Source organism: Perna viridis, chromosome 5 (assembly GCF_037379345.1).
Source record: "Perna viridis isolate PV_CMFRI_1.1 ecotype Kerala chromosome 5, ASM3737934v1, whole genome shotgun sequence".
NCBI classification, from domain to species: domain Eukaryota; kingdom Metazoa; phylum Mollusca; class Bivalvia; order Mytilida; family Mytilidae; genus Perna; species Perna viridis.
The window spans coordinates 5,163,961-5,189,597 of NC_142449.1; the positions used below are offsets into that span (position 1 = coordinate 5,163,961).

Consider the following 25,637-nt stretch of genomic DNA (forward strand, 5'->3'; position numbering starts at 1 on the left):
TAAATTAAAGTTATAGTCTTACATAAAATAGTTTAAAAGGCACTATATAAAGAAAATATTTCTTTTTAAATGTAGAGATTAACACTGCACAGGACGATGTGCAGTGATGGCCACAATTGTGCGAATCAAACGCAGAAGAAACGAAGACCCCTTAGAGTCTGTCATCATATCTTGTAAGAGGCGAAAGGAGGATGATTATCCTGTGGCATGCTCCGAACCAAGTGAACCACAGAGTTCGCTGAAATTCGCTGGAACTGTATCTTCTAAGGTACTTTCCGTAACTCCAATCCACCCTTATCTTAGTTAAAGTTAAATTGGAAAGATGTACAGTACTATTTTAAATTAATATTGTGTCTGGTTAATCCAATTTAAGTTCTATACCTCATTGTAACAGTGACGAATGACGCCTTTAACCAATGGCAACAGTGTTGGTCTAGAATATGCATTTGTACCTTTGACACTACAGTATAGTACAGGTTTGTCCTTTATTGGATTTAACTTTCTCCATCCCCCCAAAAAAGCGTAGCTCCATAATTCAGCATTTTATTCAGGTGTATAAATCTAACAGTCAAGATCTCATGAGAGGTAACCACTATATAACACTTCCCCACCCAAGAGTCAATATCCCTTATTGATACATGTAATAACCAACCTCAACCTAATAACTCAATATTTTCTCCATTTGTACACAGGGCTCATTTTGAGTGATTTGACAGGTCATACTATCAGTAGATTTGGACCAGTACAGTGAATAAAGGAATAAAAATTTTTAAAAATTATGATAAAGATACAAGTTTACAAAGATTTGAAATTAAGTGACTTTTGGTATAATGAACTACATGTACATGGTACATTCTTATAGAAATTTCATGTAGTGCAGTTCATACATGTATTTACTACATGTACTTCATACATGTAAAGGATGCATGTGTAATGTGTAATATGAAGTTTTTTTGTCAAGAACCTTAGAACAGAACAAAATTTTTTTTGTTAAAATCCAATAACAAGGATTGTTACCAACACATCACAAATATGTGTACATGCATGTATGGAACTAGAGGGGAAAATGATACAGACAACATATTTTTCTTGCAAGTTTCAGAAACTGAATGAAACAATTTTCTTGTAAAATCATTTAATACTGAAAAGATCAGATCTTTCGTTTTACATCTTATATGAATAAGCACCATTAACTTAAATTCAAACAATGTCATTCTCCTCAAATTTAACATCATCCGCTTAATTATGGAGTACTTCACTTATGTCAGGAATTTTTTTAATTCTGAGTCATATAAATTTAGTTCACCTTATTAAAAAATAAAATTCATCTGCATCTACATGTAGTTGACAAAGGGTGCACATTCTGTTTCAACCAAGCTCTATTTCGAGTTTATTAATGTCAATTTTAGTTTTTGTGAGTGTTTTAATTATATTGCTATCCAAGTCTAAATTTAAACAGGTATTCATTTCATGTTTTGTTTTACCCTCTTATAAGTTCGTAATTTATGCCCATGATCTGAATTGCCGAAATAATTTAAGTATAGTTTTTTTTGTCCAATATGTAAATAATTTTCTTTCCATGTATTACAAACAGCATGAAAGAATTTTCTTGTTGAAAATGTTCCATGATTATCCCAAACATGGTCTAAATTTAGTTTTTTTTAGTAAAAGCTTTATCTTAGAAGCAAAACTATCTTGCAGTAAAAGATTCGATTTATATGCATCATACAAAAGAGAGTTTTCAGATTTGTGTACAGAAGAACATGCAATCCATGGCTTCATAAGGCAAAGAAAAAAATATGCCCTAGAAATAAAACTAGGTTTGGTACATGTACATGTAGGTAGGCAAAACTTTTTATTCAAAAGATTTTGATGTTTGTTTTTGGGAAACATTCAGCCTTATATAGTGCTTGTCAAAAAAAAAATTACCAAAATACTTAGGGGTGGGGAACAAAAAATTAGGGTCTGTATGGTTAGTTACAACACAGGCTTAATTGTGAATAGTAAAATTTCCATACTTACACTTACAATGTACTGACAAATCATAATTTTGATACATTGTGCATATATGTGTAGCTTTCTTTCAGTATTATCCAAGGATCTGTTATGACATATTTCAGGTTGAGGGAATATCCAAACAAATTAGGGATGCAATCCGAAAGGAAAAATTACAGAAGCAATACAAACAACATGCAGTAGATATCTTATCTAAAAATCGTCAAAGGCAGAAACAGGCAGCACAAAATGGAAGATTGAAAATCATATCCTCATATCGTAATATTGAGCTAGAACAGCTTGATAAAACTGAGACAGAGAAGGCAAAAGATAGGTGTGAAGATTCAAAAGACGTTCAACAAACAAATGAAAGACTCAATATTTCCAATAGTGCAATATCAACAGGTGCTTGTAGCCCAAATGATGATAAAAATGTAGACAAAAAAGACAGTGCTTCTAATGGGCAAAGGGATGAAAAATTATATCAACTTCTAGATGTAGAAATAGACAGTTCAAAACCATTGCCAACATTTGATTCTCTACTAAAGGTAATCCACAGTAGTTTTCTCCTTTAATACATCTGCATGTAGTACTACATGGCAGCATAGTATTGTTAAGTCTGCTATGACACATTACATACATGTACATGTAGTACTATGCTGTAGCACTGTATTGTTTATTCTGCTATGACTCATTACATACAGATATATTTGTACATGTAGTACTATGCTGCAGCAGGGTATTATTTAATCTGCTATTACACATCACATGTACAAGTGTCTGCTCCCTTAGTGGTATTAATTCGATGTGTATCTTGAAAAATTCGAAGGATCTTCTGGAAACTATCAATTCAAGATTATCTTCAGACTACAACTGCATAAAAAACCTATGATTTTCTACTCTTTATACTTCTTTTCCCCACACTCATTTAAAATCCCAACTGAAAAACATTATACATCATTGTTACTCCAAAAAGACAGTACACCTAAATTCAAATATATAGTTCTTTGTAGAGATTCCTCATACTTTTAAAAACCGATTCCAAATCATCTTCAAAACATACTGAAGATGTTTTCAAAATGCTGGAAATTTTGATTGACAACATAATTGTCCAGTGTGGTGGAAGTTTTTTTCAACAAATAGTTAAAATTTCAATGGGAATGAATTGTGCTCCTCTACTTGCTGACCTATTCCTTCACTCTATGAGGCTGACTTTTAAGTTTATCTGATACAAAAGAAGGAATAACATTTAGCTGGATCCTTTAATCTCAGTTTCCACTCTATAGATGACACACAATGTATTAAGGATTTTATACAGCACGTCTACCCCCAAGAACTTGAGATAAAGGATACTATAGATACTGTGAAGTCAGTCGCATATCTTGCCCTACATTTGTACACTTGACACCATTGGTAAAAGAAAATATTGACCAAACTGTACAACAAAAAGGATGACTTTTCATTTCGTATTGTCAACAAGATTCCTGTCATCTGTGGCAACATCCCTTCAGCACCTGCATATGGAGTACTCATACATGTATGTTGTGCCAGAGCTTGCTGTAACTACACAGACTTTTTGTACGGTGCTAGATTTCTTGCAATTAGGCTTCTGGAACAGGTTTATGTTGCTACAAGATTGAAGTTATCATTACAGAAGTTTTATGGTCGTCAACATGAACTCTTGGATTGTTATGGTGTATCCATCTGCACCATGAGAACTGATTTGTTAAAAGTCATAGTTTTCCTTTCCTTTTTTCGGCTACCATGGACTTGACTTTTTATGAGCAACTTTGTGCATGTTTTTTGAAAAATAAAGGATACTTACCCTACTGGTGCACCTGGTACATGCTCCCAAGTTTTTAGTGGAGTCCAAATTGCTTATTACTTTTGTTACTTTATATGTATTGTTTTTGTTACTTTATGTTCTTTGTTGTGTGTCTGTTTTCTATGTCTTGTCTTTGTCCCTGGATTACATTCTTTTGATTTAAGCTAGAACTTTGGTTCAGTTGATTACTCTGGTTATACATTACATACATTGCATCTAGTCCATGCTCCCAGTTTTTAGTGGAGTCTGAGTTGCTCATCTACTTTTGTTTTTTTTTTTATGTGTTATTTGTTTATTTTATTGTTTTTTGATGAGTGTCTGTTTTTACCTCCTTAGTTTTTATTCCTTGCATTCTTTTGATTTCTGCTAGAATCTTTGTTCCCTTGAATAATCTTAGCTTTGTATAGCCTTGTACTGCAGCACTATTGATATGGTTTGTCTGCTACATGTATGTATGTCAGTATTCATTGTTCTATTTGGTCCATGATAAATTATCTTTCATCTACATGTACATTGTAAATATGAAACACTGTTTCATCTCTGTTTAATTCTGGGCACCTACATGTGGGAAAGTAATCTCACTTTTTTAAATACTTTTATTGATATTTCGGGTAAAATGTTAGTTGTGCATACATGTAAGTTTATTGCAGATGCTTTAGGATTTCCTTAGTGTGTTAAACTTTTGTATTTCAGGAATCTCAAAGTGCAAAGAATTTAACTTGTAATTCTATTCCTATGGTGAATGAGAAAGTTCAGGATCATGAAGATGATTTTGTATATGACTTGTACTATACTAACAATCAGGAATTTAATTTCAAAGCATTAGTAAGTGATTTGACTGTACAAATGTATGATGATGAGTTGATATTTGCTGACAATAGAAATTTTACAAATGAGGAGATTTATGAAGATGAAGATGATAGTAATGATGAAGATAATTGGAGAAATGATTATCCAGATGAAGATCCACAGTTTTATGAAAATGAAGACACAGAATATCATTATGGTGATGGTAGGTATGGTAATATTAATATGGTAATTTTACATATAGGTATGGTGATGGTAAGCAGGCATGGTGTCTTTTATCATCCTGACAAAAATATTTGGGTGATACATGTACATATACAATGTATATATATATATATATATATATATATACGACGGGTAAAATTTAGGAAATACAAGCTGGTATCTCGGACCATATTTATGTTTAATATTTTCTATATGTTCAACTTAATTTCACCAGAAAGTTTGGTAGTCCAGCTTAAAATTTGGTGATTTGGTGCTAATTTTTATGCCTGTATAAGATTGATTGATTGGTAGTAAGTGTTAAACACCCAATAGCAATATTTCAGCTATATCTGGGCATTGAACATGAAATGATGATGAAATGAAAAATGGGATGGGACACTAGAATAAAAGGATCAACCAATTTTGATTGCCACTGGAAATAGGGAGAGGAGGATAGGGTCAGACAATTAGGCATCTGTGGCAGAGCATGAAGGTTCCTACTCCTATTATTTCCAAAGCAGGGTTTTTTTAATGTGCAAGGAATGTGGCATCTTTCCCCATACATTGCACCACTATGGTTTGTGGTAATGTTTTCCATATTATGGCCTGAAAACCCCTGTATGTAGCATGCCAGGGGTACCCCATTCCACCACCTGAGGCACACAACCCAGTTGCTCTATGAGCAGAGTTTCCTAGCCCCCGCCAAAAAGTCATCTTTTACAACAAGCATTGAACTGCTGTGGGCCTATTCACCTGGACCTGCACAGGGCGCCTGTACAAGAATCACTCTGTCAGCTTGTCTGTCCACATATTGACATCTCCCTATCAACCTCTCAGTGGGTTTTTATGGAATTTTATAGGATGGTAACAGGTTAGGCCTCATATATGTACATGTATGTAACATTACATAAATAAATATGATCAATGTTGGAAGGAGAGATTATCCAACTCTAGCATTTAATATTATTTACATCCACTTGAATGGGGGGGGGGTGTTCAAAGTACATTTTTGCATTTCTATTTTTTTCAGTTTCCTTAGACAAATTCCCTACTATCTATATTTAAAAGAGGCTTTGGCTTTTTCAGTCTGTCATACATTTTCCTGATTTATTTCTAAATGCTTGCAGATTTTACATGTAGGATGATTTCTGGTACATGTATGTTTGTGTATCTTCATGGTCTACTGAATAAGAATAAGTTTGGTTCTGCTTCAATGATTCACACCTGGGCAATCAGTAAGTTTAACAACAGTTTTATAATGTGATTAATGTTGAAATGATGGAATATCTTTCAAAATAGACAAATTAAATGTTGGAGATCAAAAATCACCCAGAAAACTGAAAAACTGATATGAATGATTTTTCAGATGAACGAGATAATGCAGCATTTGACCATGTAGATCCAGAGTTAGTCCAGTGGATGTCATCTAGGTGTAGTATAGGTAATTAATGACATATAGTAATCCATACTCTCAGTTTAAGATGATCTGTTTCTTATTTGCAGAGTTATATCTTCTTTTTTACATCATCTTTTGTAAAGACTTGTGTAGATGTAGGTATTAGGCTATTTCCCCCCCAGTATTGGTTTATCTTACATTCCCAGGTTATTCTTCACAAGCTACAGGTTTCAAGTTATGCTGGGATCATTACTGAGTACACTGTCCAGTTTTTAACTCACTTGGCCGCAGGCCATGTGGGCTATTGCCATCACCTGACATCCGTCGCTGTTGTCGTTAACAATTTCTTCAACATCTTCTACTCTGAAACTTCTGAATGGATTTGCATGAAACTTATAATCATTTTTTTTTACAATCATCAGTATTCTTGGTTTTTAGGGTATCCTAAACAAATTGACCGTTAGGATTTTGGATCGGTTAAAAAACATGGCCGTCATTACTAAAAATAGAACTTCAGGTCAGACAGCAGATTTTTGCATACATTTCCAAACTTGTTAGGTTTAGCCAAATTCTGACTGGGTAAAAGTATTCAGCATGATGAGATCTATCTGTGGTCAAATTTTGGTGAAAATCTGTTGACCCATGTTGGAGTTATTGCCCTTTTTGGATGTTGTTACTAAAAATAGAACATAGGGGTCCGACAGTAGGTTTAGCTAATATCTTTTAATTGCACAGTTTTCAGCTAATATCTTGAAAACTTTGATAGATAGAATGAGACTTTCAATTGCTGAAATGATTCTCATTATAAGGCCTACAAAAGTCTCCCAGAATCAAAGTTGTCAGACAGTTCCATGTAAGAGTTAATGCTCTTGAAATATCAAGAAATTATGTTTTTAGCAGTTTTCAGCCAATATCTTGAAAACTTGAATAGATAGAATGAAACTTTTAGTTGATAAAATGATCCTTGTGAAAGTTCGACCAAAGTCTTCTGGAGTCAAAATTGTCGGACAGCTCCTTGTTAGAGTTATTGCCTTTGAAAGACAAAATTCAATCAGGTGAGTGATTCGGGCTCCTGGAAGCCTCTTGTTGGATTCCATATGTAAATCCCTGCCTGCATTTTTTTAATCAAATTTCAGCTATCTCTTACTGTTTTTGAGTTACAAGAGGTCAAAGAGGCCACACCTGAAAAAATCAAACTTCTGTATTTTTATTCTGATTTTGAAAATTTTTGTTGAATTTCTAATTTTGTACCATATTATATCAAAAGCAGTTGTTGTGTCCATAATGAATTGTAAGTTCCTATACTTAAATGTGTTTAAAACTAATATTGTGTCCACACTTGCCCAACTGTTCAGGGTTTGACCACTGTGGTTGCATCATGCTGTGCTCTTTATTCCTCCTTGAAAGAGTCTTTTTAGAATAAATGTATGTATTTTTACCCTTCATAATTGTATATATAAACAGCTACTAAAATACATAAAGGTAAAGTTTTTATTTCACATCAAACACTATTTGCATATTGAAATTACATATTTCTATGTGAATTTGCCAGATTACTGTGAAAATGCAGATTGGCATGTAATAGGAATTTGTCTTAAATGACATTCAGTTGTAACTAATAACTGTATTCTATTCAGAACTATATCTAAATTTTATAACTGAGTATCAGTCTCTGTAAGAATCTGGCTTTGGTATGAAAAACCCACTATTTTGAAAGTGTAATTTGACTATTTGCAGCCTCGGAATCATGGAATAAAGACAAGATTGTCCGTATCATTTTGGTTAATTCAGTTATAATTGCATTGAAATACACTGAAAATGAACATTTCAAGGGCAGATAATGCTGTCAAAACCTCATTTTTTTCTAACAGTCGATTGAAAAATTTCTGAACAAATCCAATGATGCAGAGATAATAGAGTTTTTGACATGCATGTTTTGAACAAATCCAGTGATGCAGAGATAATAGGGTTTTTGACGTGCATGTTTTGGACAAATCCAGTGATGCAGAGATAGGTTTTTTGACATGCATGTTTTGAACAAATCCAGTGATGCAGAGATAGGGTTTTTGACATGCATGTTTTGGACAAATCCAGTGATTCAGGAATTAGGGTTTTTGACATGCATGTTTTGAACAAATCCAGTGATGAAGAGATAATAGGGCTTTTGACATGTTTTGGATTTTTCCAATTTTACCATTTTGCCTGATTCTTACAAAGATTTACACCTAAATGAAATTACATGTATATGTAAATGTCTGTTAATTATACCAATTCTTCAATTTACTTAATCCAAGACCTTCAGCTTAAGTTTATGAAATCAGTACATTTTTTATTAGAATAAAATTGGAATCACATAGTAATCACCCACACATTCAGTACAGTACATATAATTACTTCTTGGATTTGTTAGGCCAAAAAAAATAATACATCTGTTTCCTGCTACCCTGTCTACCCTAGTTTTTTTTATTTGTGCCTACCCTAAACATTTTATTGCCATTTTGACTCTTGCACTGTTAAAGTCTAGATTGTTTCCCCATTAATTCAATGTAAAATGTTTTTAAAAAAATTTAATAATTTCCCTACCTACCTACCTACCCTATTTTTTTCTTGCTGGTAGCAAGAAACAAGACTTTTTTAGGCTTACTATGATGTTAGTAGAATGCATGTAATTAGTTAATATGATTTTAGGCTTTGCCTATGAGGGACAAAGCTATCTGTACTAAAAAAACAATGGGAATATGCAAGATTTCATTAAACACATGATATGCATCTTTGTTAAAAGTTCAAACAATCACATCCTCATCTGACAGAACGATATTGAGCCATTCATGTTTTGACAGACAATCTGTGCTCCGCCCCTAGTAACATGATGGTTTTTTTTAATTCCCTATTCTTTGTTTTGTAGAAGATGATGTAAGTGATGAAGAAATAGGATCATCTTATGATAGATACTATCGAATGATAAAGAGAGAAATGGATCAGGTTGAGTGATAGGGGGAACAACTCTTACTGTAAGACTAACCATTCATTACATTGGGAATGATAACAAGTAACCAACTTCAGCAATTCTTTTGTTTTTTGTCTGCCAATCATCAGATCTCATGTTGTAAAGAAGAAAAAAGTGTGCAGATAAATGTTTGTACATTTTTATTTGGTTCAAAGGATAGTGTTTCTTTTCATTATGTAATATTTATCTGTTTTTTAATCACTTACAATCTGTTGTGATAGTCAAAAAGTTCTTTAAAGTTTAATCTGATTGGTTGAATGAAGTATGGTAACACTTTGGTTCATTATCAAAATTATTATGATAAAAATCTGATAAGATGGGCATCAACGATATCATACAGCACCTGTTATGATTTATGTACTTGTTTCATTTAAGTACTGAATTCATCAATGTATATAAACTGTTTTGATTCATTCACAAACAAAATAAATGTCCAAAAGACATTAAGGATGTTTGCTGCGTATGATCTGTCATTTTTTGTCAGATTTTCTGACTCCTCTAGTTTTGTCCTTTTCAAAGCATTAATATTTTTTGCCCAGTGATCACCACTTATCTTTCCATAATTTCATTCAACACATCTTCAATTGTTAATTGAAAAGTTTTTGTGAATTCTTTCTATTTCAACAGTGCTTTTAATAGATAAAACCTACTAAGACAAAAGTTATGGAAAGTGAAGAGAAATCTATTTCCCAAAAAAATTTCAATTGCTTATATTTCAAAAACGAGCATTCTTTCACCCATCAATTTTTTTTTCTACTTTTACTATTATTTATAGCATGAAGGATATTAAAATCTTTCACAACCTTTTGAAATCCTTGTTATTCTTAAACAAAGCAGTGAACATCCTTAAACAGAGCAGTGAACTTCCTTAATGCAAAGTTCTGAGTGAATCGGAATAAGTTAAAAGTTGATAAATTCTGAGTAAATTGTGGTCAAATCCAGTCACAAAACAAAATTGACTAAAATACAAACCACTTGCCATCTTGGTCATGCAAGGATCATGATTCTGCATTGTTATAAAGTTTTTGCAAAAGAATCATTTATGATCATAAGATTGATCCTATAAATACATGTATATAACAAGGTGGCATCCTTAAAAAATGTCTGTTTTTCTTCATTTGTACAATATGCAACTTACAAATATTTTATAAATTCTAGTTTTCCATTCCTGTTATTTTTATCAAAATTTAAGCAGTTTTCAATAACAGTCTTATGAAGATAAAAAAGATGTTAAAGTTAGACCTATAAACCGATCCATTCAGTCACTACATGTAGGATCTAGCAACTATCCATTCTACTTTCTGTTCTGAAGACTTTTTCATAATCATTAGGTTTTTCCCTTTGAACATTGCTATCAAAATCATGTAAGCTGAATTCTGATTGGCTGATTAGAAAGGTCATTTAAACAGAAAGTAAAAAGGAGTGTTTTTAGGTCCCGCATACAATAACTGAATGGAACAACTGGTAGGTGTAATTTAATTGGCTAGCTTTTAATAAGCTAGCTGTTGGGTGTATTTCTAAATATCACACCCAAAAGTGGCTATCATGTTAGTGTTTTGGTAGCTGTATTGGATCAGACTATGTGGTGCCTTATTTTTCATGTTTCAAAAACGATATTATAACAACTAAAAACTTTGAATCATTTGTATGAATACAGATATTAAACCAATAAATTTGTATCTTTTGTAACCAATATGTTGTTGAATAAATTCTTAATTACATGCCTACAAAAAAGTGTTTTATGTTAATTTATGTATTTATAAACTATTGGCATTTAATAGATATGCTGTATTTATATCAGTAACGGCCTATTCAGACAGCTTAGGTGAGCAAAACAACCATTGCTCGAAGTAGATCATACCTATTACACGGGACATTCTTTTCTGTCTTTTTGCAAAATTATACATATATATTTTCTCTTAACTAATAGTGTTTGAAATGAGGTAAAAAGGATATGTTTGAATTATTTTAAAAGAATTTTATTGTAAAATGTAAAAAGCCCCTTCCAAGGGGAGATAATTGCCTGTAAAATGTTCTAAGGAAATATAATGGGAATTTCAGTTTCTTAATTATTGCCAAAAAAAAAGAGTTTTGTGACCTCCAATTTTCTTTTTGAAATTTGAAATAGTGTTAGTTTAGTCTTCTTCATATAGATTTATAAGAAATTCTTTTCACCAGTTTTTTTTCAGTTATTTTGGAAATATTGAAAATTCTCTACAGAATTTACCACAATGTTGTAAAAAAAATTACCTTTTTTAATGCTCAATTACGGAGAGATCAAGTTTTGTGAATTATGTATTTTACATGAAAAGTACGTTCATTAAAGGTAATTTTTTAGACAAAGCAGGAAAATTTATTTACTATAATTATTAGGTGTGATCCACCATAAATTCAGAATTCATTTGAATTTGCAAAGTGTTTGATTTGTTGATTGGTAATTATACTTTATTTTTACTTTCCATATTAATGGTGTTTGAAGCTTTTGATATTTAGCATGAGGGTAGATCAGCTCAAGATGATGTGTAGCGTACTATGGTTGGTAACATTTGATCTTGAAATTTGATCTCAATGTCAAATAAATGATTTTTAGCTTACCTTGCCAAAGGCCATGTGAGCTATTGCCATCACCTGGAGTCCATCATTGTCGTCCATCGTCATTAACAATTTTTTCAAAACTTGTTTATTCTGACACTACTTGACTAATTAAAACCAAATTTGATATGAATGTTCCTTGGGCTATCCTGCATAGAACTGGTGTGGAGATTTTTAATTCATTGAAAAACATGACTGCTGATGCTAAAAATATAACGTAGGGGTCAGACAGAAGTTTTGGGGAAATATCTCTGAAACCGTAAGGTTAACAAAATTCTGACTGGGTAAAAGTGTTCAGCATGGTGAGATCTGTCAATGGTCAATTTTTTTGTTTTTTTCTGTTTAGCATTGTTGGAGTTATTGCCCTATATGTCCCCCAACTTGACCTCTTTGAACCAAATTTGGTATGAATGTTTTAACGGATGTGTGGATTTTTGATCAGTTGAGAAACTTGGCTGCCATTACTAAAAATAGAACATAGGGGTCAGACAGAAGTTTTGCACACAAAACTGATAGTTTTAGCAAAGTTCTTATTGCGTGAAAGTGTTCAGCATAATACATGTATGATCTACCTGTGATCAAATTTTGTTTAAATCTGTTAAGTGATGTTAGAGTTATTGCCCTTTTTCGACATTTCTTTTGCTCTTTTTAATGTTATTCTTTCAAAAAATTTGATATGGATGTTCCTTAGGGTATTCTGCATAGAACTGATGTGTGGATTTTTGATCAGTTGAGAAACTTGGCCACTGTTACTAAAAATAGAACATATGGGTCAGACAAAAGTTTTTCCCATATAGCTCCAAAACCCTGAGGTTTAGTCAAATTCCTACAATGTAAAAGTGTGTTGAATGATTAGATCTCTTTTTGGTCAAATTTTCGTTTTAATCTGTTAAAGCCATGTTGGAGTTATTGCCTTTTTTTTACATTATTGCCCTGTTTTTAATATTATTTCTTTAAAATGTTTTCTCCCCTGACCAATTAGAACCAAACTTATTACTTATTAGGGTTTTCTGCATAGATCTGATGTGGGGATTTATGATCTGTCATAAAAAACATGGCCATGGTTTCTAAAAATAGAACAAAGGGTCTCAGAGGTTTTTCTCATTTTTCTCCATTACTGCCAGGTTTTGCAAAATTCTTTCAATTATATCTGAAATTTTACCATGCTATAAAATTTAAGGAAAGTTGGCATAATTGTTTTTTTAGGGTATCCTGCAAAAACTTTTTGTATGAAATTTTAAATCAGTCAAAAATGGCCATCATTACTAAAAATAGAACATAGGGATCAAAATGCTTTTTTGCTATTTTTTTTTCTCAACTAATACTATAGAAGAATAATGAAGATGAAAGCTATTCTTAAGATAAACATGATATTCTGAGTTGACTAGCAGTATTGAAATTTTTTTTAGGCAGCCATTTTGCAACCATTTTTACTAGTTGCTCGGACTCCAATGATTTCTGGATTTAGTAGGAAACATAAAATTCTAAGTTGAATGGGTATGACAATAGTTTGTTCTGCGTGACCATATTTAAATGTCTGCCATTTTCCCACTAATTTTTTTCTTTCTTTGATTTCTACAATATTGGTTTATGTAGTAAACATGGTCTCCCAAGTTGAATGGTGATGATTAAAATGTTGTAAAGCCATGATTTAACTTCATTTTAAGTTCTTTTTCAGCAAATGTGTACTTGGCTAATGCCCCCTCTGTTGAATAACAAGGCATATGGGGGACCCCTGCTCAAATTTTGTCCAGAGGTTCTTAAACACTTTGAATGCATTTCCAACATTTTAGAGTGCCTTAGGTACTCATTTGAACTTGCAGCATTCATCATTATATGTTCTTTTTAGTCATTTTTTTTTTCAAACAAAGCATGATACTTTCACTTAGTTAATTGGGCATGGTTTGCCAGGTTAGCAATTCAGGCCTTTCCAGAGCGGCGTGCTTGTCTGTTGGTGTAGGTTTTGACATTTGACTTGAGGGTAGATCAGCTCAAAACAATGTGCTGCATACCATGGGTGTTGACCTCAAGGTCAAATTAATGATTTTTGTTTGTTTTCTGTCTTGTGTGATGAAGTGAATGTGGTGTGCATGACTGATGCACAGGATTTTTACCACAGAGAAGCCTAAAAAGATGGATTCCATCTCATTGATATCTACATGTAGCTCAGTTATTTAGCCCTGATGGAAAACATGTAGCTTTAAGTAGAAGTATCAGATTTCTTTTTTTATGGTTTGTAATTAAAATATTTTTTTCATTAAGTAAGTCTATAAGCAAGATAATGTACTAAGAAAAAAAACTTGAAATTAAATCATTGTCTTGAACTCAAAAAGTATTAAACCAATGTTATTCCAACTTTGCAGTGTGTTTATACATAACATTTTGAAGATGGGCACCTCCTGTTATCAGTGTATAGAGAAATTTGACAAATGTTTACCTATATTTTTAGTTAATAATTGATTCATCATTTTCTTTACAAGTTGAAAAGACCTATGTAGTTTCCATGTAGAGCCATTAATAAAAAAAGACAAAGAAATACAAAATTTATGGTTTGTTCCTAGTTTTCATACCATATTTAGTTCCCTCTACACTAGGTTACTTCAGAGATAGGAGCTTCATTGATTTTGAGGTCAGTAAGTTTTATGGTCATCATCATGAACTTGTGGATCGTTGCAGTGTATCTACCTACACCATGGGAACAAATTTTTTCAACGTGTCATAGTTTTCCTTTCCTCTTCTGTCTACCCCAGACTTGACATTTTATGAACAACTCAGCGGATGTTTCTAGAAAAGCAGAGGACGCTAACCCTACCGGTGCATCTGGTCCATGCTCCCAGTTTTTAGGGGAGTCGGAGTTGCTCATTAACTTTTGTAGCATTTTAATTGAGTGTCTATAGAATAATTAATAGTAGAATGTTTTTTGTGTAAGGACAGGTGCTTGCTGTTTTATTATTTGTGTAAGGACATGCAGGTGCTTGCTGTTTTATTATTTGTTTTCTGTGTTGAAGGCTATGGATGTTCCTACTGTTTCTACTTCCTCTTGGGACTTCCTCCAGATGATATAATAGACAAACACTGTACAGGTGTGTTTATTACACTTAACAATAACAATAAATAACCTATTATATTGGTAAATATCACATTAACAATAAGTAGATGTATAATGACTAGGTTAGGTGTATATCAGTGATTACAAAGTACAACTTGACTAGAGTACCTTCACTTAAGCAAATGATACACTCGGAAATGAAAAAAAACAAAGAAAATGATTCCATAGTTTTTACCATGAAGACAAGCCTTTTTGCTATAATACAATGTTCAACAGCAGTATACCATAATACTTCCATAAAAAAATGAATTGTTAATTATCAAGATAGTTCTCCACAATATAGAAATATAATTTGGAAGATGACTTGGTTGTGGCCAATGTGGGTAATATATCACGTGTTTGAAGAGGACTTTTCTTCAGGTAATATTCTATGTTTAAAGAGGATTCCAAGCTTGGTTTGGCTTCAGGTAATATATCACATGTTCGAGGAGGACTCCAAGCTTGGTTTGGCTTCAGGTAATATATCACATGTTTGAAGAGGACTCCATGCTTGGTTTGGCTTCAGGTAATATATCACATGTTTGAAGAAGTCTCCAAGCTTGGTTTGGCTTCAGGTAATATATCACATGTTTGAAGAGGACTCCATGCTTGGTTTGGCTTCAGGTAATATATCACATGTTTGAAGAGGACTCCATGCTTGGTTTGGCTTCAGGTAATATATCACATGTTTGAAGAGGTCTCCAAGCTTGGTTTGGCTTCAGGTAACATATCACATGTTTTGAAGAGGACTCCAAGCTTGGTTTGGCTTCAGGTAATATATCACATGTTTGAAGAAGTCTCCAAGCTTGGTTTGGCTTCAGGTAATATATCACATGTTTGAAGAAGTCTCCAAGCTTGGTTTGGCTTCAGGTAAAATGTATCCATTAGATTAACAAATATAATTTTGATTTCTATTCTTACTTGTGCCAACATAACATTTACTTAACTATAAAAATTAGTACACATGATCAATAAGCAAAACACTATAAATAACACACTTTACAAACCTATACACCAACAGTATAAAGATTTTAAAACTAGAATTGAAGTTCTTACAGTGTGTATGGAGTCTTTTTTTTTATTACTTTATTTTTTAAGGGCACTATAAGACTTCTATTTATTCTTTTTTTTGTGTGTGTATGTTCCTATGTTCTTCATAACAAGTAAACCTGTCCATTCTACCAAATACTTCTACTCTGCTCATCTAATCACAATGAAACCAAACCTTGAATAACCCTAAAACCTTTCTAAACCAGACACTTTTTAGAAAGGGGAACAGATTTGGTGAAATGCAACAAATGCACCATCATATAAAAATAGTATAATTTTAGTCCTTTTATATCGTTTAAATATATGTGAATTTTGGTTACTGGAATACCCAGCTACACTGAACCTAAGGACCAAAACAGGTTGGGTTTGGTTTCACTGTATATGGCTTAAACAGCAGTAAATTTGATAAATGTATTAAAATATGACTTTATCAAAAGTTGTAATAATAATCACTTATATCAGTAGACAACATTAATGTGAATTAAACATGAATTATACTCCAGTCTCATTGAAAATACTGGATGTTGAACTTTCCTTTCTTTTCCTAAGTGTTTGATTAGCATTCTCAATCCATTCTGTCAAAGATATCGGAGTAAGAAGGTCTCCATGGAGATCTAAAGGAGTTAACGATTTCTCCCGATGTACCTCCACAGAACAGGTGATCTGGTTTTTGGCAGGTATAGTGTAAGTTAAGGGGTGAATTGTTTTGTCTTTAGTATTGTCATTTTCTGTCTTAGTTTTAGCTTCTTGTAATTTGACTTCCCTTACATTCTTCAAGTCAGAATTGTTTTTCTTTTCTTTTGGTTCAAAGGTTATCAAATCTTCGTCATCTGAGCAAAGATCTCTTAATAAAGCATCAGCTTTCTCTATCTCACTGTTAAGACTTGTTATAGATGCTTCAATTTTGGAGATTTGTTGTTTGTAATCTTTATTGTCCATTGCTAGCATTTTATTTTGATTTTCATTTGCTTTCAAATCTTCATTTTGAATCATAATTTCATCATCCATTATTTCTAGAATATTTCTTTCTAACTGACTATCAGTATCCCCAATGGAGTCACCATTCTTGTTCACTGATCCACTATCTGAAGCAGTAGATATTCTATCCATCACTTGTCCATTGTGAACTTTGACCTCTACAGAATGTGTCTCTTTACTGGGTTTAGAAAGCTTAACAGGTTTTGTAGAAGATGATTTCTCCATTTGCTTTTTACAATTATTTTGAGGTTTAGTAAGATGGTCATTTTCAATGTGAATTTCTGGAGTAATTTTTCTTGCTGCTTTTAATCCAATAAAATTTGGTCTTTTTGACCCAGGTTTGGTCAACAAACCAAGTGCTGGTTTATCATTTTTCTTATCATTGTCATTATTTTTGAATTTGCTATCTTTTGACTTGCCATTTTGTTCTGAATTATTTTGTGCTCTTCTTGGTGAATTCAACACTTTTTGGCTTTGAGGTGCAACACTGTTCTTCTTGTTACATACATCTTGCTTAACTCCACCTTTTTTCAAAGTTTTTTCTCCAGCTCCTGATTGTGAATTTTCCATACCATTAGCATTAGTTATACTTTCTCCTTTCTCTCTTATGTCATTTGAATCATTATGAATACAGTCTTCAAAGAACTCGGCTAAAAGTTCACTGTTTTGATTGTTATCCAAACCAGACTCCTTCAAATCCTTGTTGCTGATTGTTTTAGTACTGCTAGATGGACTGCTTGGAGGTTTGTTCACTTGTACACCTAATATAAATACAAACCGTAGAATTATTGAGATAATTAGAATGCCAGGGAAAATACAATTAGGTCTTAAGAAACAAAACATGATTTACCAGACTTCAGTCCATTATATAAAGTTTGAATGAATGTTATTTGATTTGTTTTTTAGTAAAAAAAAAAATGTAAGAAAATATTGTAAAAATAATATTTAATGAATCTGATTAAATAATAATACTTTTTCAAAAAATATATGAAAATTTTAATGATAATAATATTAATTATAGATTTAAATTAGAAATCATCATTCACTTGAATATAAAGCATCTGCATATGATAAGCTGTTGTATTTATTAATCAGCTTGGGCAGCAAAAAGGAGGGAATACATTGACAGAAGATTTTTCAATAACTTTACTACATTGAAGTTTAAAGAATTAATAAACGTGAGAAAAAAATCAAAGCTTAAAAAACTTTGCTCTTTTATCAGAATTATCAACAAAAAGGTGAATTCTCTGGACTAACATAGCTATACATATCTTCTCAATGTATTGTCTGGTTACTTAATTGTATAATTATATTTTTATCTGTTTTCATTTTTTTTTCTTGACTATTTTTTGTTTATGTGTTGCCTACCTCTGTAATACAATTTCATATGTAATGACTGATATATATGTCTGTATACCATTGTTTCAACAACGGTTTATCAGAATAAAGTATATATATAGGGCTTGGTACACCATCTTGTAATGGCAGAGTTTATCTTGGCTCTTATCAAATATATTGACAAGCTAACATATCAGCTCAATGTTCATAAGATTTTAATATTTGAATTTTATACAAGCAACATTCTTTGAAGATTACAAGAAAAAAAACATCTGGTTACTACAAGCAAAATGTGAAAGAAAAGTACAAAATATATAAGAAAAAGTTTAATTCATTTTTCACTTTTATTTATAGATTTTGTAAAATTTACATTTTGAATGTGGTTAACCTTGATACATGTACACATGTTAAAAATGTTTCATAGAAAAAAGGATATGGAGAAATATTACAAATACAACATCAACAAATGAACAAAGAAATACTTTACATTTATACACATCAACAAGGGTGTACAAATTACAAATGAATAAAATGTTGTATGCAAAACAGTAAAGGAAAACAACACATTAAGTAAAAGTTAAATATTTTTCTGGTTGACTTTTTTTATACAAATTAAATTATGTGGCCTTTACCTTTTGAATATAGCTATCTATCACACAATTAAATAAAGACTATAGATTTTCTCCTATGATCTGTTGTTGTGATAGCAATTAATTGCCTAGTGCATATACACCGAGTTGTCCTACAAATTTTCACATATAATTAACCTGTAATTAACAAATGTAGGACAAGTGGGACGACCAAGACAAGTCCCAATCAGGTGTGGGAATAGACAGGTCGCATAGTATTTATAAACTTTTTTCTCACCTAAATCTCTTTCCAATTGAAAATAAAAGGTTTTTCTTGCCAAGAGCTTGCACAGAATGTGACTACAAATAATACATATGTAATACCTGAATCTATACTGTCATCTGTATGATTGGTACTGTCTCGTTTCAAAGGATTCCTTATAGCCTCTTCAAATGTCTGTGGATTTCCCTCTGTTGCTCTCAAAATCTCATCATAGAAGTCCTCAACTTCCGCAGCAGTCAGTGACTTCTTGTCACCCTAGGGAAATTATTTTTTACAGTCTAGCTTTATCAAAATGTATGAATGACTTAAAAATTTATGTTTGTAAAGACTTGTTCATGGTATGAATACTCTTGAAGTGGGGGGTGTGGCATGATGGCCTACATGCCTTGTAGTAGGTAGAAGATTTATAGAGCCTGAAAATTGACTTGGCTATTAAGGATAAATTCTTTTGTCACTGCCCTGTCACCAAGAGGTCTAGGATTTGATCCTGTCAATCATGGTCCTCTGTTACATGAGTAATCAGATTAAAAAATACAACTACATTTGAAAATTTCATAAAAAGTTAATACACACAAACTTTAGGTCTAAGATTTTTTTTTTAGCTGAATAAATATAGAATGACTAACCGTAACATTATCACTATTGTCTTGCTGTGAAGTTTTTCTCTCTGTATTATGATTGGTATCAATATCATTAGGTTTATCACTATTATCATTAGTATCATCACTATGATGAACTTCATCATTAGAAGTACCAAGCTTTCTTGAAAATCCTGCTTCTGGTTTCATCAGCTACAATAAACCATACAAGTTAGTCATTATGTAATGGTATTGTATTGCTACTGAAGAGTGAGTTTTAGTAAGCTATAAAACCTGGTTTAATCCACCTTTCATTTAGAAATGCCTGTACGAAGTCAGGATCGTTCCGGTGGTTTTCCAATTTTCATTTTTTACCCTAATATTGCCATTTGTTATAGATGATTATTTCAGACAATATGTCTAGATTTTATCAGTTCATTTATTTTGTTATTACCTGCTACAACATACAGTGATCATCTGTGTACAAAGGGCTGCCCACAATTCTTGGGTTGGAATATTAGATATTTTAAGAAAACTAAATTACTAGAAGAAGTACTGAAAACAAACTAATAAAGAAAATACTCCCTGCTTCAAATGGACGTAAATGTTGGATTATCTTCCTTCGGAAAAATCAGGAGGTAATGACAAAAAAATTGTAGTAACCAAGTATTACACCTGCTATATCACCTTATATATAGGTGTATAAGAGATATAAAATACAATATAGGAATGTTAAAAATATGGAAAACTGGTTTGATGAATTGATGATCAGTTAACTGGTGAATGAACCGCATTCAATTGTAAAATCAGCCCAAGTTACCAGATAAATGAGTGGTTTTAAAAAATCGGATACAAGAGGGGGTTATTTCACTTTTTTTATTTAAAAATACCATGATGCCACTCTAAATTGTAATATAAGTTTTTACAAACCTGCAAAACAGTAGTTAAAAGTTTTGGCGTTTTTCTTTGTTCTCTAGGTTGAGGGTGAATTATCTCTTCAACTTCAACCTTACTGCCGCCTAATGAACTCTCACTTTCTTTTTTTGTCATTTTGGCATTCTGAGCCAGGAGTTTCCTGTTAGCAATAAAATGTTTTAAGTATTGAACTCTGAACACCAATAATCCTAATAAATAAATCAAATTAACTCAACTTTCAAAATAAACTTCACTGATCTTTATTATGTTTGATTACTACTGTGACCACACCACAGGACATAAAATGACACTTTGGGTTTTAGAAGGATTTCCTACTGTGACCACACCACAGGACATAAAATGACACTTTGGGTTTTAGAAGGATTTCCTATTGTGACCACACCACAGGACATAAGATGACATTTTGGGTTTTCGAAGAATTTCCTACTGTGACCGCACCACAGGACATAAAATGACATTTTGGGTTTTAGAAGGATTCCCTACTGTGACCACACCACAGGACATAAAATAACAATTTGTGTTTTAGAAGGATTCCCTACTGTGACCACACCACAGGACATAAATTAACAATTTGTGTTTTAGAAGGATTCCCTACTGTGACCACACCACAGGACATAAAATAACAATTTGGGTTTTAGAAGGATTCCCTACTGTGACCACACCACAGGACATAAAATGACACTTTGGGTTTTAGAAGGATTTCCTACTGTGACCACACCACAGGACATAAAATGACACTTTGGGTTTTCGAAGAATTTCCTACTGTGACCGCACCACAGGACATAAAATGACATTTTGGGTTTAAGAAGGATTCCCTACTGTGACCACACCACAGGACATAAAATAACAATTTGTGTTTTAGAAGGATTCCCTACTGTGACCACACCACAGGACATAAAATAACAATTTGGGTTTTAGAAGGATTTCCTACTGTGACCACACCACAGGACATAAAATAACAATTTGGGTTTTCGAAGGATTCCCTATCTGTAAAATCTTATTAAATGAAACATGCTGCTAACTTGATTAGACTTTAATAAGATTACCACGTTTCAGGAGAAGAATTAACAAAATAATTCCTCATAGGACACTTCAAATAATAGAAGAAAGAAGGACACTTATTTTTTTTAAGTCGGAAATCTATTTCGTAAAGATTGTGGAGGTTCAAACAGCTAGTGGTGTAGACATATTTCATAATTTGTCGAGTGAAAATATATCTGTCAGTTGTTCAGTTTGCTTATAAAAGCTATCAACTATTGAACTACATTGGGCATAAATAGTTTTATCACAATCAGGCCTTCATATTGTTAAAATCTGTCCAATACACATTTATTTGCCTTTTGATACAAATTAGACAAAAACCAGAAGTACTGTAGTTAGAACTTCTTTTGATGATATAAGATTGAATAAATATGGAATATCACTGTACACAATGGTCTAAAAAAATTAGTAGTTGTATAATGTACTGTGTTTTATTGAAATGATATAAGTACATTTTAACATACCTGGCTCTCTTCTTCAACATTTTATGAGCTGCTGGAAATTCACTCATGGCTGACTCAAAATCTGCTTTACTCAACATAAACAAGTTTGTAAATCCTTTAACCCTGACATCTGCAGTTCTTCTGTTTCCTTCTGTACCCACTGACAACAAACTGGAGAAAAAAACTCAATAAGCTGTCACTGTAACACATTTTTGGAGGAAACTATGACCAAGTGTACTACATTAATATAGCAACAATTTTTTATGATAAATGTCCTACAAGCAAAAAATAAATTTGGTGTAATTGAGAGGTAAGTTCTCTTTCTAGACAAAACATTCAAAACTTTTGTTCAGTAGAAAGAAATAAAAACTGTTGAAAAAACATTCATTGCAATACAAAGAGAAATCTTAAAAAAAAAAGAGTTATGCCCCTCTATAATGTCAATTCAAAATAACCAGTAGATAATTATAAAATATGTTTTTGTGATGATATCATACCAAATCATGTCACATCATTCAATATAGAAACCAGCAAAAGTACTTTTACATTTCTAAGTTACTAGCTGCCTTTTACCTTATTTCACCAAATACACTTCCATTTTGTAGTGTGGCAAAAACAAGAGAGTTTTCTGGACCACCAACAACTTCTACTATACCCTGGCTCACAATATACATTTCTTTTCCAACTTCACCCTATATGTATATAAAAAATGTAATTATAGTTTAAATTTGTCATGTTCCTTAGTCGATTTTTGAATGATTTGGAGATCCTGAAAAATTTATACCCTTTAACATTTTTACAGATTTTTTTTTTTATGTTATTGAAAATTCTATTTAAAGTTTCAAAATACATTTCATTTAGTTTCTGCCTATTGGTCTTACCTTTCTACAAACATATTCTCCAGGTAAGTATAGAATTGGTTTTAATTTCAGGACAAGGTTATAAAGCAGAGATTTATCACAGTCTTGGAACAGCTTGACTTTACTTAGTGTATTAAAGTGTACATGGATGGCCAAATCTGTCCTTAGTCTGGTTGGTAAGGTATTCATTAAGGCTTCCTCATCTGGAATTTATGGAAGAGAAATATCAATGCAAAATCAACGTGTTTGGTTTGATTGTAATGGTGTGACATATAAGCATTACCAAAAACAGTTATGGTTGAAAAGTACACATTTTACTAATATAGTATTCAATTACTAAAAAATCTAACTCTGCGATTTTGAGATACAATTATATAACAACTTTTGCTGTTTTCTGTCTTTGAATTTTTTTTTTTAAATTGGTCTAGACTTTGTCTCAGTCAGTTTCAAATTCATAATAATGTAATTTATACACACAGGAAAATTAATATTCATTTGTAAATTGAAAGTCGAACAAGGTAATGTAGTCTCAAAGTTTATCAAAATAACTCACCTAAAACTTTCTGCTGGTTCCAATTAAAGAGAAACCAGACCCTAACTTTCTCTATCATTTCCTTTGGAAGATTGAGATTCTTTACATATCTTAATGCTGTTTCCATTCTCTTGTCATATAATGTCTTCACTCTCTGGGCTGATTCTACAATGTCTCGAATCTGTATACAAAAAAATCAAAATCCTACATTTTACTTGACACAAATTTTTAAGAACAAATGTGTGGCTGTATTTTTTGCTACATGACTTAATCTTCAGTTAGTCATTTGACAATCATTTGACAATTATATTTGCTTCTTTTTGGCCCTTAAGGAAATGCAACACAGGTGGTAGCATACCATCACACAGTTTTTAAGGTCATATAAAAAACCAAGTTATTCTTGGCTCAATTAAAGAAAATGTAAAAGAAATTTGCTTATTTTTTTTTTCAGTTATATTATTTGAAATTAAAAATAAGTAATATACCTGACCAACAAGTAAAGCAAATACAAAGACTCCTGACAGCCAATAAACTGTCATGAAGATATACTCCAGATCATTGGTTGGTCTTTTTATTTTGCCTATAGATGTAGCTGTTTTGGTGGCAAAGTAAAAACATCTGATGTACCTACAAAAATTAACCAATGTAAAGTAATGTTCTACTGGTGCAACCAATGTATAACAATGTTCTACTGGAGCAACCAATGTATAACAATGTCCTACTGGTGCAACCAATGTATAACAATGTCCTACTGGTGCAACCGATGTATAACAATGTTATACTGAAGCAACCGATGTATAACAATGTCCTACTGGAGCAACCGATGTATAACAATGTCCTACTGGAGCAACCAATGTATAACAATGTCCTACTGGTGCAACCAATGTATAGCAATGTTCTACTGAAGCAACCGATGTATAACAATGTCCTACTGGAGCAACCTATGTATAACAATGTCCTACTGGAGCAACCAATGTATAACAATGTCCTACTGGAGCAACCGATGTATAACAATGTCCTACTGGAGCAACGGATGTATAACAATGTCCTACTGGCGCAACCGATCTATAACAATGTCCTACTGGAGCAACCAATGTATAACAATGTCCTACTGGTGCAACCAATGTATAGCAATGTTCTACTGGAGCAACCAATGTATAACAATGTGCTACTGGAGCAACAATGTATAACAATGTTCTACTGGAGCAACCTATGTATAACAATGTCCTACTGGAGCAACCAATGTATAACAATGTCCTACTGGTGCAACCAATGTATAACAATGTCCTACTGGAGCAACCAATGTATAACAATGTCCCACTGGTGCAACCAATGTATAGCAATGTTCTACTGGAGCAACCAATGTATAACAATGTCCTACTGGAGCAACCAATGTATAGCAATGTTCTACTGGTGCAACCAATGTATAACAATGTCCTACTGGAGCAACCAATGTATAACAATGTGCTACTGGAGCAACCGATGTATAGCAATGTGCTACTGGAGCAACCAATGTATAACAATGTCCTACTGGAGCAACAAATGTATAACAATGTTCTACTGGAGCAACCGATGTATAGCAATGTCCTACTGGAGCAACCAATGTATAACAATGTTCTACTGGAGCAACCAATGTATAACAATGTGCTACTGGTGCAACCGATGTAAAGTAATGTCCTACTGGAGCAACCAATGTATAACAATGTCCTACTGGTGCAACCGATGTAAAGTAATGTCCTACTGGAGCAACCAATGTATAACAATGTCCTACTGGTGCAACCAATGTATAACAATGTCCTACTGGTGCAACCTATGAATGGTTAAGGCCTACTGGAACAATCAATATACAGCAATGGCCTACTTGAGAAACCACTATATAACAAGGTCCAACTGAAGCAATCAATGTATATATAACAACAACCTTAAATGTACACAATGGTTTACTTGTTTGTATCATACGTGAGCCAGATTTAAATGTGCTTTTACAATATATTTCCAGTTAATCAAGTGTAGATTTTGTATACACCAACAACGATGACATAACTGTAGTGAACTGATTAGTACTTTATAGTGATCGGTTGAAGTTACTGCCAAACTGGATTAAGTCTCAAACTC

General features: G+C 32.6%; 2 protein-coding genes across 4 annotated transcripts in view; one reads left to right on the forward strand and one right to left on the reverse strand.

The window, feature by feature from the left end:
* Positions 1-88: 88 nt before the first annotated feature.
* LOC148615705 (putative RNA polymerase II nuclear localization protein SLC7A6OS) lies at positions 89-10,968 on the forward strand. The gene is made up of 5 exons (XM_088582212.1): positions 89-268; positions 2,121-2,543; positions 4,514-4,832; positions 6,198-6,272; positions 9,133-10,968. Exons 1-5 carry the CDS (start codon positions 107-109, stop codon positions 9,216-9,218), a joined length of 1,065 nt encoding a protein of 354 aa, XP_088438338.1. The 5' UTR covers positions 89-106; the 3' UTR covers positions 9,219-10,968.
* A 3,931-nt stretch (positions 10,969-14,899) lies between these two features.
* The window catches only part of LOC148615706 (uncharacterized), a 36,196-nt gene continuing 25,458 nt past the window's right edge, over positions 14,900-25,637 (reverse strand). For all 3 annotated transcript variants that reach the window (XM_088582209.1, XM_088582208.1, XM_088582210.1), the window contains 9 exons: positions 24,008-24,149; positions 23,544-23,703; positions 23,012-23,193; positions 22,704-22,822; positions 22,152-22,301; positions 20,641-20,785; positions 19,759-19,923; positions 19,234-19,387; positions 14,900-17,703 (listed from right to left, as the gene is read on the reverse strand). In XM_088582209.1, coding sequence (XP_088438335.1) covers positions 16,457-17,703; positions 19,234-19,387; positions 19,759-19,923; positions 20,641-20,785; positions 22,152-22,301; positions 22,704-22,822; positions 23,012-23,193; positions 23,544-23,703; positions 24,008-24,149 — 2,464 coding nt within the window. In that variant the 3' untranslated portion in view covers positions 14,900-16,456. The remainder of the gene's footprint in view (positions 17,704-19,233; positions 19,388-19,758; positions 19,924-20,640; positions 20,786-22,151; positions 22,302-22,703; positions 22,823-23,011; positions 23,194-23,543; positions 23,704-24,007; positions 24,150-25,637) is intronic.